General features: G+C 38.6%; 1 protein-coding gene across 5 annotated transcripts in view; it reads right to left on the reverse strand.

Moving 5' to 3' along the window:
* The window catches only part of LOC105044570 (uncharacterized), a 41,838-nt gene that overhangs the window by 16,652 nt on the left and 4,138 nt on the right, over positions 1-21,048 (reverse strand). For 3 of the 5 annotated variants that reach the window (XM_010922501.4, XM_073257284.1, XM_019850863.3), the window contains 9 exons: positions 16,084-16,225; positions 14,299-14,517; positions 14,113-14,179; positions 9,150-9,555; positions 7,151-7,298; positions 6,894-7,054; positions 4,283-4,382; positions 2,056-2,130; positions 1,537-1,671 (listed from right to left, as the gene is read on the reverse strand). In XM_010922501.4, coding sequence (XP_010920803.2) covers positions 1,537-1,671; positions 2,056-2,130; positions 4,283-4,382; positions 6,894-7,054; positions 7,151-7,298; positions 9,150-9,555; positions 14,113-14,179; positions 14,299-14,517; positions 16,084-16,225 — 1,453 coding nt within the window. Of the gene's footprint in view, positions 1-1,536; positions 1,672-2,055; positions 2,131-4,282; positions 4,383-6,893; positions 7,055-7,150; positions 7,299-9,149; positions 9,556-14,112; positions 14,180-14,298; positions 14,518-16,083; positions 16,275-21,048 lie in introns of all 5 variants that reach the window. The other 2 variants (XM_019850864.3, XM_073257285.1) reach the window with 2 other exon arrangements.

Consider the following 21,048-nt stretch of genomic DNA (forward strand, 5'->3'; position numbering starts at 1 on the left):
AAATCATAAAGAAAAATTTTACTTTTTAATTTTCTTGGTCTGGCATGGAACAATTTTGTTGTAATCCAAGTCCTGGAGAGGAACAGGCATTTGATTTTTCTTTCCCAACAAATCACTATCTCTGGCAAGGAAAAATATGGGCGTTTAGAAAACACATACATTATGTAGTCTCTTGAAATTTTTTTTTTCCTTTGAATTTCCTTCACCGGTCATTGAAAAAGAAGATTCTTCTCTTACAAAATTTCTTCTCTCACATTCTTAGTGACCAACCAAACAGAGCCTTCTTGCTCGAGCAGGGTTCAATGCTGCCACAACACCCTTACTAATTCGGTGGGCATATAATGCTAAATTTATGTAGTAGTTTGTATAATTATATACAAGCCACTAACCTAAAGCCTTACCATTTTGAATCTTCTAGCCATCTACTATTAAAAAAAAAATCATAAGAATTGAAAATACCTGAAGCTTATGTTTCCCATGGATGGTGTCAGAGAACACAAGGCACGGATTCCAATTTTTACATAAGCTTAAAATGTTAATATGTAAGCCTACTTTAATGAAGAATCATAGAAGCTTTCAAGAAATCTCCAATGGCCTCGCCTCAATTTTTACAACAGCGTTGACCTAAGTTAAAATCTATCAATTTTGAATCAGTCCAGCCCTTAATATCCCTTGCTCTTCAATACAAGCACTCAAGCAAAATCAAAATTAGCATTAAAAAGTCAAATTTTTAATCCAATGGACATTTAAGAGAGCATCCCTTTCAAGTAGTCAAAAGCTGTATTTTTTCACTTCTTCACTAAAGGTTGTACTTTTGAAATTTCATTCGAAGCATGATAACATACTTATCCACGATTACAGCAAGATGTACTTATTTTATTTGAAAGCAGTTGGTATGTTTTCCTCTCTTATTGGTGTCACCGACAGCATGAATCTGAGAGAATCCAATAACCGGATAGTAGAGCTCGTTAGAGTTTTTACATGAAAAGCCTTCGGTATATTGTTTTGTTTAGCAATTATAATACTGAAAACATTAAATTTGCACTCTCAGATGCTTCCACTTTAACTTACATTGTGTATTAAAATATATTTATTTTTCCTTAATTCTTAATGTTACCTTTCAGTTCTTCAGTCTTACTAGAAATGATGTGAATGTCTCAAAGTAGGACAATTACATGAGGGCATGAGCCTCAGTCTATGAATACATCTATTCAAACATAAGCATATACCTCTTCATTCTCAATCTCCAGAGAATGTATGAGAGGTAAAAGCAAGAATACATTAAAACAGATTTATCGATTAAAGACAAATTTCATAGCAACAAACTCAAATTTCCATATTTTATCAGCTAAAGTAACTGCACGAACTGTAAGCAGTCTCGAAAAACAAACAATAGATTCTGATACAGCCATCAACAACAAAGCACATCATAACCAAGATTTCAGACCTTGACAATTAACCCGCCAATCTGAAGGAAAAAATACGCAGAATACATCGTTTTTTCAGAAATTAAAGAAATTCAGTTAAAGAACAAACCTTTGAGTCAAATTCTTGAACATCTTCCATCAAGTTGAAACATAAACTCCAACAAGCTGGTAGAAGTTCAAAAAAATCTTGTTCGGAAAAACTGGTGTCCTGAACGAGATAGCATAGAGACCTACAAGCTGCCAGCTGTAAAAGACACATGCAAATAAGACACTTAATGAACAAAGCAAAACCTTGGAGTGTTAGATGAAAATGCACCCATGGTAAGTTATTGCAATGCAAGGATTCAATTCTAAGTGGGACATCCCGCAGGATGTCGGGATGGAGCACCATCCTAAATGTCAAACAAGACCATTCCACCATTGTCTTAGCATCCCATTCAGCATGTCCCAATACGTCCCTCATCCCGAGTATTGGGATGGCAGGACAGCGGCATGTCCAATTCCACAGAAATATCAAGAGACCCCCGTCCCACATGATCTAAATCATTGTTTCAATTCTTCAAGTTGATGTTGTATAGTTAAGAAATCCAACATTTCGAAAGGCATGATTCAGGACAAGAAAACATACTCTGACAGCTATATCATTGTCTTGAAGCAATTTGATCAAAGCACAATACACCAGCTTTCTAGTTTCACCTTTGATCTACCAAGAAAAAGGTAATCATCAGAAGGCAAAGCACAAAATGGCAGTGAGCTGAACAGGGAAACTGAAAATTGTTGCAAGGTCAAATGTACAGCATAGGCTCAACTCTCACTAGCTCACCATCAATTACAAGAGTAAACAAACTTATCAGAAATAGATGGCTTCCATGTTTGACAAAACCATTAATTTCAGTTCCAATTAACATCCTAACTGTAAGCATTTTGCTATTATAATATGCACACCGTATTATTATGAGTCTTGATAAAAACCACATGACATATAACTCATCATCTTCATATCAACGAGCAGAGAGGTTAAAGTGCCATGTCTTTCGAAGGATTCAGTTACATCAAAAGCATTATGACCTTTACTCTAGCATGATAGGATCAGTGTCACACTATATCAAACTAATGATATACAATGCTGACATTTTATATCATGAGTCAGACATGACTCCAACTAAATGTTATAATAGTTTCTGCAAAGCACAAACTAAGTACCCTACCCAAATCAGCAGCTTGACTGGTTTTATGCGATATAGTAAAAACAATTAAAATGGGCCCAAGACAAAATAGCTTAGCTTGAAAAAGTTCGACAATGGAAATGATAAAATCTAAAAAGCACAAGTAACCTCACATATTTTAACTTTAACACTGGATATTTCACCACAAATATGCTCTTCCTAGTTAACGAGTTTTATTTTAATGCGTTACATTATAAGAAATATCATTTTTGCTGATGCAGCTTAGTTTAAGAATTATGAAGTACATGCTGATAAAGTATTGGACTCCATCACATGATAATGCCCAGCAAACTATAAACTGAATACTGAAAATACTTAAAACAATCTGCAATGATCAAAAAGCTAATTATGTAACACTACCAACTAGCATTTGCCGAACCATCCCAAGCCGGAAGGTTCAAGGCATTCCAGCTATACCGGCGGCAAACTGAGATGGTTCGGCCGAGCAAATCGGAACACCGAAGGAGGAAGAGGGAAAGAAAGGGAAACACAGAGAGAGAGAGGGGAGGGAAAGAGGGGACGACACCGCTGGAGGCCAGTGGTGACCTGTTGAGGCTGCCAGAGGGCCGTGGAGACCTCTGCAGCTCGATGTGTGCCCGATAGAGTGATTAATCGAGAGAGAGAGAAGAGAGAGGAGAGCAACGATATCGGAGGGAGATACAGCCGACAAAGAGACTGTCGGAGGGTGCAGAATCGCCATCGTGGCCATCAGGCAGTGGAAAATGCGTGGACAGAGCCATGGCCACGAAACAGTGACGACCGCCCTTGTTCACTCATCACGTTTTTTTTAAAAACGACGATGAATAGTGAAGCCAACAATGTATTTGCCGACTTCACTATAATCAAGATTTTTTATAAAAAAAACCCCCACTGTGCCACAAGCGTCAATTGCGCTGTTCGACGGCCACAACAGCTAGCCGAAGGGCCTCCAACGGCCTCTCTAATGGCTTCCCTCCTTTTCTTTCTCTCCCCCCTCCTCTCTCTCTCTTTTCCTCATCCCCAATTTCCTTCTCTTGTGTCAATTCACACCAGTCCGATCCGATACGGACCCATACCGATTTGTACCACTGACTGACCAGCACAGGTCTCGATTCTGGTTTCGCCTTCCTTGCTACCAGCAATGCCACTGTGCTGAAACCAAAATGTTATACATTGGTGCTAATGGGCATGCCAATTGGATGTTGTGCTGGTACATGTGCCACATAATGTCAAAATATAAAAATGAAAAGCTAAAAATATTTTAAATCCTCGTTAATTAAAAAAATTTAAAATATCAAATTACTTGGTAAAAAATTAAATCACTACAGTGCTAGGCATTGCTACCAACTTGGCCAGGTATGAGCAATCTGGCACAGACCGGCATAGCTAGCACTTGAAACCATGCTGAAACTACTACTAGCTGAATAAATTTTGTGTTTGCCTAAGGACAAGACAAAGATGTAACAGTAGCTGAAAAGTATATGAATGTTTAAAGCCATTGAGAACTAGATTTAGGAATATGAGCCTGAATGGAAGCACAAGCTATGAATAACCACCATGATAATAAAATATGCTTTGCAATAAACACAGCATCTAGAAATACAAAAAGAAAAACCTAACAAAGCAGGATTAAGGAATAAAAACTTGAACCTCGGAAACCCACTGTCCAAGTAATAATGCAATTTTTCGATGAATAATGCGCATATTTGGATGGTCATTTGCCAGTTCTATACTTAGAGATCTGTGGAACCTGCATATGAATAGGAAGGACAAAGTGAATTATTAACAATAAAGAACGCCAACATATTTCAACAATAGTCTTCTATAACAACAATTCAAGGAATGTGCATGATGAAGAAAGCTATGCAACATCACAGTAAACATATAGATTGCAAAAAGCTGGTACAATATATGGTCACACATGCAAATATTACATAGCACACGTGAACAAATACAATTCATACCTAGTGACAAACAATTAAAATATTTTTGGGCAAATTTGTGGTAGATAAACCTAAACAGCTATACATCTCAGATATGGTCGTGACATAGATCAGTGTTCAATAACATCCAATGTGGACAATTAATGTAACCAATTTTTTAATTATTTTTGACTAATGCATTCAAAAAACAATTAAAGAAGGTTTTCTTCCTAAAAGCATGTAGGTTACCACAAATCAAGGTTTATTGTATCGGTATCGGAGCTCAGACCAGTCGGCCAGCAGTGTGGTTCGGTATTGCCCCCATGCCATTCAGTACAAGGCCCAAACCGACATAGAGAGAGGCGAAGAGAGAGGTAGAGAGAGAGGGGGGAAGGAAAGGAGAGGGAGAGAGAGCCTTCGGGGGGCAACTAAGCTCGGAACAATGAGCTTGACAGAACCTAGAGGAGGGGAGAGGGAGGAAAAGAGGGAGAGGAGGCCTCTAGAGGGCTGGTGATGCCGCTGCGTCTCCGTTGTGCCAATGAAGGCCAGAGGGGCTTTGCCCTCCCGATTGAAACAGGGGCTTCGGCCCTATTTCGTATTTCTTTTTTGGGTTTATCGCATAAAATCGGCAACTATACTATTTTTTCTACTTTTTTTAGGGTTTTCAGCTGTCGACATCCCATGATAAACCCAAAGGCCGAAGCCCCTGCTTTAATCAAGTGAAGGGTGAAGCCCCTTCTCTGGCCTTCATTGACACAGTGGAGATGCATCGCCGGCCCTCCAAAGACCTCCTCTCCCTCTCCTTCCCTCCCTCCCCCTCTTCCAGGTTCTGTCAAGCTCACGGTGGCATAATGAGCTCAACTGCCCTCCAAAGGCTTTGTCTCCCTCTTCTCCTTCCCTCCTCCTTTTCCTCTTTCTTTCTTTCTTTCCTTCTCCCTTTCCCCTTGCCGGCAAGGATTCAAATCCCAGCGGAACGTCTCGTGAGACACCGGAACGGGGTACTATCCCATGTGTTGGGACAGACCGTCCGCTAGCATCCCTGCATCCTGATTGAGACGTCTTGAGACATCTTCTATCCCAAGTGTCGGGACGAGGCAAGACGGCGATGCATCCCATTCCATGGAAAAACTGGAACAACCTCGTCCCACGAAATTTACAACCTTACCGGTTTCTCGTTTTTAACGCCAGAACCATCCCAGTTGGCCATCAATACGGTTCAGCACACCTTGAACTAGGGGGGTTCAACGAACCATGCTATAGATGATCTCCTCAATACCACCATTCACGAGTAGAGCACATTTTCACATGCCATCGGATCAGCATGGTGTTCAAAATTGAATGTGTCTCAAAATATTCAAAATCAGTCCTATTGTTAGACATACATGACTCTAATCAGCAGAAACTATGAAGTTCAGACCACTACCCCACCATGGTGATCTCCTCCAAAACGGTCCTGACCTGAATAGCAGGCATTATGGCACCAATTTTGTTTTGTAACATCAAAATGCTTTAAAGATAACCATAGCAGCGATAACACTGATATAGTTGTAGTACCGGTAGTACATGCACAACACAGCACGAGTTGTCATTGTATCACGATTTATGTCCAAGAAATTTCATCATAAATCTCTTAGCTAATTTGTATTGTTAAAGCATGGTTGAAAAATATTAATTTTGTACAACGAATACTTGAAACCATGGATTCGAAGGACTGCTGGAATGGGAAGCTACAATCACACTGCACTGTTTCGATTGCAAGACCAGCACCAGTGTGGTTGCTAGGACACCAAAACCTGGGTACTGGTGGTCCTAAACCAAACATACTCAATGCATATCAACAATTTTCTATGCTTTTTGATGTTGTTAGTTTCAGTACATACCATCAGCAGTTCAGCACCGATATTGTACCGATACCATACTGTTCTGTTGGGAAAATTATATGGGGTTCATTGCCGATACTTCAAAACCTTCCTTAAAACCAATGTGTCTAAGAGTCACTACCCATGCTGGTAATTATTCAGCACGTGCACATACTGACACATGGCATGGGCCGGCATGGGCTCATCATGGCACAGCATGGTCAGCAGGGCTAGGTGCAGCCACCACCTCAATCCTTGCTTGAAACTATAAAATGCACAGGTTAAACAAGAATCAATGTATATGCTAATCTATGATGCTAAGTTTCTATAGACTATGTAAAGACAAGCACAAATAACTTCCATGGAAAGCATCTCAAGAAAAGTGTAAATGAAGACAGACATATGCAGAACAGAAATCTTGTTCTTCTAGACAAATTAAAAACCAAAAGCAAATATTTTCCAAAATGATGATAACACTACCACTCATTGAAGTTGAGGTAACTAGAAAGCTCATAATACGCATGACCAGCAGCACTATAAACAGCATCTTTTAGAAGCATTCCATGAGTAATTTCGATATCTAAAGGTGGGGAACAATTCATTGCCTCATGAAGAATGGAAACGACCACAGGACCAAGCAGCTGAGAACAACATGACAGAGATCATTTGTTATTCAAATCAAAATTAAAATATATAGATTGCAAAATTACCAAAAGCAAGAAGATAAGTGTACTAACATGTCTATAATTTTCAAACAGAACAATATATAGAGCTTCAGCACATGGCCTTAGTTTTTCTGTCCACTGAATCATATCCTGCTCATGGTGAAAAGACTCTGGATTCTGATACCACTCATCCAAATCTTTTGCTGTATAAATGAAATACCTGTTAAAAGATCAATAAGCAATGCCTCAGGTAGTCACTATGAAGGTTAAAAAATAAACTGAACGTATTATGAAGGAATTAAATCTGTAAAAACAATGAAAAGTCGTTAAACCACTGCATGCGCCACTCAAGCAACAATCTATAAACTTGGCTATATAGATAGATGATCGACAACAATTGAAAAGGGAAAAAAAAAAAAAGCATACTGGATCAAGAGAGCACGAATTGAACCACTTAATCTGGAAGAACCAGACCTCTATGGTCCCATTCTTCAACATAAGGGTATGTTTAATAAGCAAGACTCTTTTCTAGCAATCACACTATCATCATCTAATTCTAAAGAGCATTTTTTTATGACTTAAAAACAAAATGGACCTGTTATCCATCAAAACTGCAATATGCACAACTAAATGGATTAAAAAAAAACTCTCACAAATTCTGACATATTTTTATATAAATAGAACCTTTTGTACGAAGATGTTGCACAAGAAAATTCAGGACCTTTTGTGCAAACATGTTGCATAAGAAAATTCAGGACACAACAATGTTCTTATAGCTACAGTAAAAGTAAAAAAAAGATGTCAACAGAATCTTTATCCAATAGAAGTTATTGAAATTCTAGATATGATCACCCAGATCAAGGTTAAGAAATCACATATCATGCCCGTATTAGCCAACCAAAGCACAAGCATGATGTGCATGCCAAATACTGGCTGTAAAGCACAGCTTCAGATTTTAAAAAAGTAAGATGTATTGCTCAATATAGCAAACATTCTCTAGCTTCAAAAAAAAATTAAGGCTTTGAGAGGGAAGTCATCTAAAGCACTTATACAAGGTCGAATCAACCAAATTTCTATACTCTGCATCATAGTTTTGCAGGTTAGTGCTGCGAAACATAACCAACATCAACATTAAATAACACCACAACAAAAAACATGCCCCGAAAATAAGCAAATAGAAAAAATGATTTGAGTATCATAATTATCAATCACTTCAACATGTTTTTCCAGTATCCTGTTTACCAACTGGTATGCCATTTCATAGTGTGAAAAAATGATTTGAGTATCATAATTATCAATCACTTCAACATGGCTTTTAGTATCCTGTTTACCAACCGGCATGCCATTTCAGTGTGAAATAGCTCATAGTAAGCAAATGCGACCTGCATAGGTTATGAAGGATCTATGATATGCCTGTGCCGATGAACCATAACAAAGTCCCTCATTAAACAGTAAGACCCCTCCCTCTTTCCCTTTCAAGTCCCATTTGGATCTCCTAACAACAAAAAACTTCATAAGGCTTAATACTGTCATCGCAGGGACCAAAATCCATCCTGCCTGATTGATGCTCAGACCTAGTTCGAAACTGGCACAACCGTGCTAGAAGCTTGAAACAAGTCCAATTTATGATGTCAACAACTAGAGACAGCAATAACTGCAATGACAGTGCAAATAACACACATCCAGTTGTAGGAGCAAAAACTGCTAGAAAATAGCTAGGTAATCAAATGAAACAACCACAGTGATTCTTACAGCAATCTAGATTTAGATAAAGCAAGCAAGTGCCTTTAAAAAATGCAATTTCTTTTCATTATTAGATGAATATAAAACAACTTTAAGCTAGCTATATGTGTATGATAACCTGATACAAAATTCTAACAACCGCAAAAGGCAAAAAAGGGAAATTTTACAATGGAAGACCTCTATTAAATAAGATCATGTAGATTATTGTGTGAGGTTCCTTGCAACAACTTACAAATAAAGAATAGAGGTTCACGGAATGCCTGTGACTTATTCCCGACATAGATCTAAGAAAAAGTGAAGATGCATGAAAGTCCAGTGCAGTAGTTACCTTCTTATCAAAATGTTACACAGCAATATTATGCAGTCGCTAGGCAAAACAGTGTTAAGAATGTCACCAACAGCCATAGCGATGCTCTTCTTCCTTTGCTCTAAACTTAGGGATTCCCCACTTCCATCAATCACACGACCAGTGAGGATTGGTTTGTATTCTTTACACTCCAATATCGATTTGATCAAGACCATGCATTGAATTAAAAACTGCTCAAACGATGCAACTGCTGGTTCAGGATTTGTTATCTTGTTCAAGCAGAAGTCTAAAACAGCTGGAAGAACAGTTTGGTCACCAAACGAATAAGGATGTTTGCGTTGCAATGCAACCAAAACTTTCATTAATTTAGTGCATGCTCTCTTCATGAAGTCACTTAACTTAATCTGTCCTTCTAGGAATGAAGAGTCTGCAGAGTTCAAGAAGATTAGTAATTTAAGCAAATGGAGATATTCTAAAGTTGACCGACGGCAGAAAACTTGATGCAGAAAATAATCGGTCTGTTTCCCTCAGATGACTAAAAAATAATGAACATATGGACAGATTAAGTTACATGCTATGTATAAGGATCTAATTTTGTAATATGACAAACATAAAGAAATGGATAGACCACTAATGACCTTAATTGCAAAGTTTTAGAGATTACAGAAATTCGTCATAATTATATGCAATCAAGAGCAAGTATCTAACATTTATTCACCTGAAAACAAACTTAATTGTGGACTACAATAACTCATAAGAGAGACACAGCAAGGAAAATCTTAATAAAAAAACTGAGCAATAACTAGCTGGAAAAAAGTTAAAACCAGTAGAGAAGGTAAAGAAGAAAAGGACTTGAAAAATTACAGCGAAGGCAGATTAAAGCCATTGGTCATGGAATTTAAGAATTAATGTGGCACTTCTTGTCACCTACACTTTGTAACTGCAAAAGGAAGCCGCCATTTCATATCACATATAACTTGTGCATCATTAGTGCAAATGCACATTGAATTGTTTGAGACTTGGTCTATTAGAAGGTCAATGCAGCATTCCATGTGGTTCACCAATCAACCAATCTATCAACGTTATTGGACATCAATGTTTACTGGATATCCAAACCAAGATGGATACTCCAGCACCCAGCTCAAAAAATGATCTTACTAAATTGGACAAGGTAACTTGATTATAGCAGTTTGATTAACTGGATCACTACATTGGATAAACAGAATTGGTTAGTGACTCTTAATACCCAATTTAAATTTCTGTTTTCTGCATATATCATCCACACATGTTCAAGACACATGAATCAGCATCGATCTGTTAATGGCAGAATATTAGTCAATTTGCCCCCTCTAGCAGATGACATGTGTATGGCACATGTATATTGATTGATGACAAAGAAAGGCAAATCTTTTTCTCCTAGATAATTGAGAGTTTGATTCCACGAGGCATAAGCATCCATTTTCTCTATTTCTCCTCTTGCATCATTTCTTTCTTCATAGAACTTCTCCTAATTGCAGCTTCCGTTCATTAAAACTGATGTGCCATCAGAATTAAACTTGGTTACAGAGCTTACCAAAAGGTTGATCTACCTTATGTCATCAAAAAATGTAACCAACACATTAATTAACTCTTGTTTTGAGCTTTGACATATTCAAGCATAAAGTAAGTAAATACCATTCAAAGGATCAGCATTGGACTGCTCTTTGTTGATTGATGAAATTACCAGTCAGAGGCTGACGAAACCAGACCAGAAGCGCAACAAGTTTCTTTCCCTACTTTCACTCTCTAGGATCCGGTATCACATTATCCCCCTCCCTAGCCCCTTAAGTTCCATCACCGACCACCACAACCAGCTATAACTTCCTCACATCAACCCTATCCCTACCCCCCATGTGCCTAATGCATTGGCAACTTTATGCAGCAAAACAAGAGAACCAATAGCTGGAGATCCAGATACCAGGGATCCATTGGTGGGTACTGCATCATACTTGTTGATTCTTTGATCTCATGGAATACTGATGCATATAGCTTGATTCAATGGCTCTTTTCTTAGTCATATAAATCTGCATCACCAGCTACACTTTCAACAGAATAAGTTCATTGATCAAAGTCACTGGCCCTGTATACCAAGCCGAATATCCTAGAGCAGTTTAATTTCTCTGATACTGAACCTAAATAAAATGTTATCTTTTCTCACTAATCAACAGTCAAAGATAAAATATTCGAACAAGCAAAAATTTCTATCGAAATGAAACAAAAACAAAAAAAAAAAAGAGGAGCGCACAGGGTGGGGGAGTAGTACTAGGTTTTTGCATGGCATATTGCACAACAGCGGTGCAACTCATCGATGATAATAACAACTTTTAGCGTGTGGAAGCTAAAGATGAAAATTCCTCTCATCTGTCATAAAAAAAAATAATCTTGCATGATGAAATTAAGGGCTATAATAAAAAAAAATTTAACTGTCCACATAGATGAAAATTCCTCTCATCTGTCATAAAAAAAAATAATCTTGCATGATGAAATTAAGGGCTATAATAAAAAAAAATTTAACTGTCCACATAAACAAGTCTATTATAAGATAAAATCATATCAACAAAATTAGGTTTATTCCATGGTTCTCACATGAACCTTACATGATAAACTACATTCATCAGAATATCCATTCAATCTAACCATAAAGCTAGCACAATGGAATAACCATAAATAACTCCAAAGAAATTGACAATGATGACAAAAATCCTAACAAGACTACCCAAGGTAGTATTTTACTGCATATCTAATGCAGAGATGAGAGTCAGGTAATGTTAGCTTTTTTTCACTTGGAATGCTATTTGGCATGATTGCAGATGAGCTTCAGAGCTGAAATAAGATCCATACTCACTAGTCTCTTTTTTTTTTTTTTAAAGTCAACACCATACATACAAACTCCCAACTACAGAATAAAAGCAAAAATTTCAGTCAGCATCATGGCCATGTTCAAACAATTGCTGAATTGATGAAGCACAAGGTACAGCCGGCAAGTACTATGACCAGCTGGATTTCTGTTTCAAGAACATTTTTGTACCAGTTTTAATACCAAATTAGAGTTTGGGGTCATGTCCAAAATACACTTCTAATCAATGTCTGTGGAACCAGTGCCAGGACTCATGCTGGCCGGCTAGCGGTACGAGATGGTATAGGCCTGTATCGGACCGAACCAGCGCGAACCGACATAGGAACGAAGAAAGGAGCCAGGGAGGAGGAAAAGAGAAAGAGAGGAAGGGGAGGGAGGGGTAGAGAGGAAGTGGCAAGAGGAGATGCCGATGGTGTCATAGGCAGGCTGGGGGCACACTCAGAGGGCCGCCAAAGCCTTCGCTTCCTACACCAAATCACGGCCGAGAGAGAGAGAAAGAGAGATAGATAGAAGGAGAGGAAAAAAAAGGAGAGAGAAGAAGCCGACAAAGAGGCCAGCAGAGGGCCTCTAGCTAGCCGCCAGGGCCATCGGAAGGTGTAATCGCGGCTCACGGCTCGACGGGTGTGAAACATAGGTTTTTTGAAAAAGCCTAACCATAGTGAAGCAGCAATAGGTTTGTCATCGTTTTTAAGAAAAAAAACACGATAAACAGGTGTAGTCGCCCATATTCCGTAGCTTCGTCCATGCCTTTTCCACCATCCGGTGGCCACGGTGGCCATCCAACAGCCTCTCGGCCGACTGCGCCTCCCTCCAGTACCCTTGCTCCCCCTTTCTCTCTAGATTAAATGCCCTATTGGGCTACACGGAGCCGCGGAGGCCTCCGCAGCCCTTCGACGGCCTCCGCAGGCCACCACCGGCCCTCCGACAGCATCATCTCCTCTTTCCCTCCCCTCCTCTCTCTCTCTCTTCCTCTCTTTCCCTCTCCCTCGTCCGAGGTTATGATTCCAAAGGCCGAACCGTTCCGATTTGTGGCCGGTACGGCTCGGAACACCCGGAATAGCCCAATTCGGGATGGTTCGGTGAACCATGCTTCTAATACTCTGTATGAAGGTGGCCTTTTGACATGTTAATAAAAATTTTTCGAAGAGAATCTTCCATCACCAAACGAAGGGTTCTTCAATCCAATTTGCTTCAATCTGTGTGTTAATCTTGGAAGTCTAATCCCGACGATCAAATCACTCTTCATCCTTCTCGTTGCATCATGAATAAACAACATCCAATTTTTCAACATAAAAGACAACATTATAACAAAAGCAATGAGGAGGTGTTCTTGTGCCGTTAAGGGCAGCTGCACTGATGAAAGAGATGGGGGAGTATCTTAAAAAACCAAACTTCAGTTACAGAATAAGAGGTAGCATATATGGATCCATAAGCGAGCTTTTCAAGGTGTCGTATGTATAAGACTTTCAATATAAAATATTGATTAGACAATATAGATAAGATCCACCTTGTGGCCATTCCAACATAGAAAGCAGGGCATACAGTTCTTGGACTATTACACACAAAACCAACATGAAACAATTGTAGACAACATACTTCGCTGGGCAAATATCAAATTTTGCATCTTATAATGAGGGCAAAATGCTGAAGCTATTCTCATATCCCAATCATAAAAGATGAGCAGTTCAACAGATTTGAAATGAATATAATGCCACCAACTGACCAAAAAAAGAAAAACAAGGTTTGAAATTTCCAAGTTCAGAAGTGATCAAGGTAGGCAAACCAAATTCAACTATCAAAATCATCTCCCACCAACAAAAAGACTGTGATCATCCCATAGTTTCACTTAAGAAATCACCAAAGAATTTCTGCAGCAACACAAATTAAACAAATAATATATACTCAGAGAGCAAGACCCCTACAATGTCTAAAGCCCATAACATAAATCAAATCAATATTAAAGATGACACGGAAAGGACCAGAAATGTTGTCTGACAAGATAGTATCACATGACAAAAAAAATGTATAAAGGTGATAGAACACAGATTTCATAAGTTTTTATAAGCAATAATGAGAGATGCATCTTACAGCATGGCAGAATTGATTGAATGGCACTCAAGAGCACAGGAGAGACTTCCTTAACCTGCCGAACCTCCTTAAAAGTTGAAAATGTATGTTATAAAATTGTTTTGTAGTTCTAATATAGTAAAATGATTAAAGATGAATGTAACTGCAAAAAATCAACAATATTTTTACTGGAACTTGGCATGATACCTGTGCCGATGTTGTATCACTTGGGTGGCCAGAAATAATAAGTTGCCGAATTATCTTTAAACAAAGCAACCATCTTTCACACATTAAAAGCAGATCATTTTGTTGCTCCATTGAGGAATTCACATTAATGCATTGCAAAAGAGCAGAGAAATTCTGCAGGATGGTCTGCACATCACTCTTCCAGAGTGTCCAAGTATACTCGAACAAGTGTGAAGCTATCTGCATCAAAAAATAGATATATGTGTTACAAAGCTAACACTACTACACCTTTCATAACTGCCAATTGATATGTCCAGCCCAGCAAAAATTTCAGTCATAAGACAAAATATTCAACTTCAGAACAGCTAATGAAGAACATGGCAAACAAAGGTGCAGTAACTCCAGGAACAAGGTGAAATCTTCAGACAGTTCTTCCTACTAATAGCACCAACAGAACAAGGGAACTGCACAAAAGCATACTGAGACCAATGTTGTGTGAACAATAGTAGATGCTAAAGATCAAAGAAACTAATGAAAGTGTCTAAATTGGGTAAATCATGTGTTCATGATGCCATGCAATTTCAGAATCATGATGCAGGTTTAAACCTTATTCCAGCAATAAGCCATTCGATCATGTCAAAGCACGAGCTGCAAATCAATGTAACCAATAGATATTTTGAAGCAAATTCCACACCATGATTGGTATAATTACAGCCACATTTTTTTAATCATAAACACCATTGGCCTGTCTCAGGACCTGAAACAGGCTCGCATAGACCTAGGTATCATGGTTCAAAGTGTTGATGGGAATCAGGACACAATGTCTTTATATAATTTCTTGGGTATAATTATCTAGGCATATGCCCTTGGGAGAACTTTTCTACTCATATATAAATCTTGCACCTCAACAAGGGGCATATACCTAGCTACCAGACTCTGTTTGAAGTTTTTTATTTTATTTTTTTAGCTCAGTTTTTTATCCATTTTCACCAAAGGACATATGCCTAGGTACTGGTTATTGGTTCAGCTCCAAAAAGAAGTTTTATTCTTTCTTCAGCATTTTTCTTCTAATTTTTGTAGAAAAGGCTCGTTAGATTTCCATTTTTGTGGATTCAAGAAAACAGCTAATCTCATATTATATTCTGCAGTTTTTATGAAGGCATACAAATTGTCCTATAATTTTCTACGTATAAACTACAAAGCAAAGTTTGCAATCTCAGACCATACTGCCCAGCACGGAGCACACCGTACTGAACCAACAGGGTACCAGGAGTAGGTACATCCCTTGTATCAAGTGTAGGTACCAAGTTATGTACCATAGTGACACTCAATACAAGATGTACTAGTTGGGCATGGGTACAAAGTTAGATACCAAGATCGCAAACCTTTTATAAAGACATGTCTTTGTTAACTTTGTTTTCAAGCACAATAAAATCCAGAATCAAAAACTAGTCAAGCATAGTTCAAGATTTTTTTAGCAAATATAGACGAAATAGTAAAACTTGATTTCTTGTGCAAGAGTCAAGCAGCAAATCATCATTCAGCTGGTGTTCTTTGTTAGGAGCTAAGAAGCAGAAGCACATAAAAGTGATAAGAACTACATACACTTCGAGTGCAAAATGCGAGAAGAATATCCTTTCAAATATAGTGGATAGCACATAAGTTAAAGAACTAAAACAGATGAACTTAGATGCAAGCTAAATGTTGCCTAATGAGGTATTTAACATTCACATCAGAAGCAACATAACACTATAGACACCATGATAGAAAAAACAAAGTATATAATAATCACCAAAAAAGATATACCTCTGAGAAGTTCCTCTGGTCAGCAATAAGACGTTTCGTTGATAGCTCCTTCAAAATTCGAAAAAGAACCATAAAAATCCTATGCGAACCAAGCATATCAGCTGACTGGAGCTGTTGCACCAAAATAGAGAAGAGCTCCGGCCTATGGACAATTACCCAGCAAATATTATTAAAAAGACATGTTCCATCAACTGCAAATTAAGAGGCTTCAAAATGGTCAGGCTACAATCAGCAAAACTAATGCAACACCTGGCAAAGAGGATCAAAACCACTACTCTTAACATAAACCATGATCAAAAGTCATATATATTTAGATTAACAAGTAATGGATTGTGGACTGGACAATCCAGTAAGGGTAGTTAGATATGTTCATAGCTTCACTGCTAAGAAAATTCCAGTAACATAACAGTTCTGGTCTAAAAATTTGACGATTAAATGATATGATAGTAGATTAGATCAAAACCACAAACAAAAAGCATGAAACTTAAGTTTGACAGATTTAAATTAACAAGTAACAAAGTAAACTGTCAGATAAAGGTTAAATGGATGGCTTCCAGGGAACATTTGAGGAATAAATGAGTATAACAGTAGATTACAAACAACCGACCATACAGGATAGCACCTCAAGTTCCAAAGAGCATGATACCAGGATAGATGATTTCATCACACACAAAGATTGAGCAGCTTTCCTATTTGGCTATTTGTACTTTTTTTTTTTTCGGGACCTTGATCTCAATGCATACATCTACAAGATCAGCATGAGAATCCTTGTCAATATTTGTTTCAACAAAAGGCTTTGAAGTTCCAGCTCTTCCAAAACTATCCACTGCTTCAGTTTCTGCCTCCCTTTCCTCCCAACAGATAAGAGAAGCTTGGTGAAAATGCAATTTTTGTCCCTTCTCAAAAATGAAATGATCTTTGTACTGGAACAGTCAGCTCTACCCACCCATCAATCCACCACCACTTTAGACCCACCACTAGTGACTCACCTAAGGGCATGGGCACCTTCAAGTCAAGAATATTTTACCATGCCTTTCCAACAAGCTCAAAATCCCACACAATGTTTCACAATTAAAACTGCTTACGCATATTGAAGGATGTCCAGCACCATGGAACATATGGCACAAGATGTTTTATTTTTGCTAACCCACCACTTCTTGTATTATTTACACTATCACGTCATAAGTAGCTCATCCATTCAAGCTCATTATGCATTCTTCTCGTAAATTTGTCTGCCTGTGTTTCTACATGAGCACAATAAGGCAGTGCCCACACATGTATGAACATCCTAGAAGCAATCCCTAACAAAGCCCTTATTCAAAACATTTTCAACATAATGCTTCCAATTTCCATTAATTTGCTGTCAAGCAAGAACACCAAACCTCTCTGAAATAAAAATTCAACATTCACATGGCAATTATTTTTTGTAAGATTAACAATGTGGCAGATGTAATTTGACAAAATTAATCTTCCACCCTCTCATCAAAAGCCAATACGAACTCATGTAATTGAAAATCCATAGACAACTATCTTAATTAACATGAGTCCTGCATTGTCACAGGAACAAATTGGGAATAATAGCAAAGGAAATTGTGAACATAGATGGCTCTATCTCTATTTAAGAAGTAGGACCAACTATGCTAAAAAAAACATGGATGTTCATCGGGATAATTTGGGCACTACAGTATCTTTTAAAGCATCAAGAGCCATCCAATAATCATAATTGCAAACAACAAGCTTAATTTAATTCATTAATTGACCAGGCATATAGATCCTTTTCTCTTTGTTCTTTCAAATCAAGAATTACATCCTATATCAAATTATCAACCTTTACATTACCAAATCTCAAGAATTACATCCTATATCAAGTTATCAACCTTTACATCACCAAATCTCCCTTCCTTTGTATTGCATTGTGCCCACACCATCACTTCAAGATAATCTTATTTAATGGCTACTGGAAATGTTGTATCAACAATCAATTGAATTGAAGCCAATTCTATGCTTTTGTTTGACTATATTTTGGCCCTATACACTGTATATTTTCTTTCATAACTCCAACTCATACTTCACCCTTCTCCTTGCCATAGCACTTTGAACAAGAAATTGTAAACCTATAGGGGAACTTCCCCAATGCAAATAGCTAACTTATTTATGCGAACCTGAAGACATAAAGTCTTGAAGTAAAGCCTCAAAATAGGTTCATTCTGCTAATTGGAGCACCTATCATTGTATCTTCTTTTTTGCACATGATGTTCTTAGTTGTCATTATATTACGTGATATGTATAGCACATTTGCATCCTTACTCCATGTTAATAAAATCCATGTCCAGGTTATTTCAGTCGTTACTCAGCCAAAATGAACAGTGATATATGCGGGTTGTTGATTGTGGTTTTCCTGAACCTATTTCTCTCATAACTTCCCACTCAACAAATTATAAGAATATCATCATATCATCTTCGTTTTATTTTGGACTAATTTACTACACCTGCAGGTTTACAAAAATGGAACAGATTGATAGTCAAGGTTTTAAATATCACCAGAACGGAACAATACCACCAGTACCATATTGTTTTGGCAGGATTTTACTACTGGAACAAGCACCAGGTCATCAAAAGATTCAAAACATAGCCAAAGAAGGCATCCCAGCTGGGCCAGGTCAATGCCGGTGGGTACAAGCCCTGGTTTGGCCGATACGATGCATGTATCATGCATCCCAGCTAAAACAGGTTGATACCGACCAGTACCAAACCTAGTATTTTCAGTTCCAAGACATCCCAACTAGGACACTGAGAAACTTCTTTTTAATGGTTTCAGGTCACCAATAGGAGGAGGCAAAGCTTGCTGGGTACTTTAATTCCTTTAGGCATTTCGTAAGGGATTCCCAACCCCCTTCTGACCCATTTTATGAGACAGAGAGGGGGAGAAAAAGAACAAGAATAAGAGGAGAGAAAAAGGGAAAGAAGGGGAGAAGGAGAAGGCCTCTTGCTCTCACCCGAGAGGGGATGCCAGTGGATCAGCAAGGGAGGGCACTCCAATTTGGTGAGGCCCTCCAATCTCTTTTTGTGCCCAAAGTTGATGAAAATCGAAAAATTGGAAACATTGATGTCGATTTTTTTTACATGAATTTTGGATATGCTATAGGGTGCACAACACCCTACAACATGGTGATTTTTGTTTTTTTCAACCAATTACTGAAATATTACTAAAAATAAAATATATAAGATTTTAATATGAAAAAAATGCAGCATGCTTGCATCCATAATTTTCACATGCTCCAATTTTTATATATAGAACATTTTTCAAAATATTTATACTCAATTAATTTTTGTATGGAGAAAATTATTAGAAAATACTGAAGTATTTGAGATAGAGATTGAGATGAAAGCATTTGAATCAAAGCAAGGAAGAGGTGGGAAGACTAGCAAGACTTTGTTCGTGATGATGAAGATTATGGAAGGCTATACCATCTTGAACTGTCCAATTTGGAGCATACCAAGCTGTATTGAGGGCAGACCAGTACGGTTCCTCCCCTAGGTTCAAGAAACTGGCAAGAGAGGAGGAGGGGGGGGAGAGAGAAAGGAACAGGGTGGTGGAGAGAGAGAGGTAGAGCTCACTTAAAAAAGAAGAAGAAGAAGCTGAAGCCCTATTTCATTTTGAAGCAGGAACTCTGCCCCTATTACAGGGTTGCAAAGGAGACAGGGCTTTGGAAGCCCTCTCTCCCCCTCCCTCCATTTCTCTCTCGCTCTCCCATCACCCTCTCCCTTTCTCTCCCTCCCTTCCTACCTCTCCCACCCTCCCTCTCTCTCATTCTCTCTCTACTTCTTCCTCTCCCCTCCCTCACCGGTTCCCTTCATCAGTGAGTGCCCAAACGGCATAACACAATACCGTACCATACCACCAGCCTATCACCACGGATGTGGATTCCAATACTGCAGGCCTTAATGAAGATCTTATGCTTGGATGGTGATGAATCAGCAATCTCAAGTTAGACAACCACCAGATGATCCAGGGGATCCTCCACAACCTAATAGAACCATCACGAAGGAGTTGGAGTTGCACGGTCTAGATAGATGGGAAGAGAAGCATATCTAACCACCATGAGTGGGACATGACAAGAGACTTGAGTCTAAGGATCATGATTAGCGGTTCAATCACTAGATATTTAGGTCATGGCATGCTGCACGAGCCTCCATGGCCAATCAAGTAGTAAGAAGGGCAAGTCTAAGGTCAGCCATCAATCTGGTTGAGCCAAACAACAATATACCAATCTAGGAAGATGGCTATGAGCCTCCAAGCCATCAAATTCCAACTTGTCCAGATCATCTCACAACAACAGCGATGATGATAATGATAGTTCGAGTGATAGGCCTGCAGGCCGGAGTGGGCAAGGTGGGCAGCCTGAAGGTGGTGGTGGTTATTCCCAAGGACGGTCCATTTTGATTGAGAGGGAGAGTTTACACATGCCACATTGGTTAGGGATCATGATGCTAGATGAAAACTAGATCTTACAAGGCGACGCTGTCCTGCAAGAGGAGATGACCCATGGGGCAGTACAAATAGGGCACATAGGATCCATCTGGTTTCTTCCACTCATCATATCTCATGAGATCTGATCCTGCACACTACTACCCCTATGGATATGAGTATAGCCAGGGATCAAAGCATAATACTGCTTCGTACTACCCTAATTAGAGATTGTTGGGCTTGTACAAATACCAGACATGCAAACATCTGCAGCATCAAGAGCCATAGTCGATCTTATGACCAGCAGATACAGGGACAATATCCATGCTAGTATAATGTTTCAAGTTCGGACTACTAGCAAGACCTGAATGTATATGAGAACCATCAGCAGTACATGGGATTAGAACTATAAAGTGAGTTGTTAGGATTTTATGTTTTTCAATGCTATAATGTATTTTCCATCGTTAGTTGACTGATTATCGAGTGTCAGTACTGAT

The sequence above is a fragment of the Elaeis guineensis genome, chromosome 5 (genome assembly GCF_000442705.2).
Source record: "Elaeis guineensis isolate ETL-2024a chromosome 5, EG11, whole genome shotgun sequence".
Taxonomy (NCBI): domain Eukaryota; kingdom Viridiplantae; phylum Streptophyta; class Magnoliopsida; order Arecales; family Arecaceae; genus Elaeis; species Elaeis guineensis.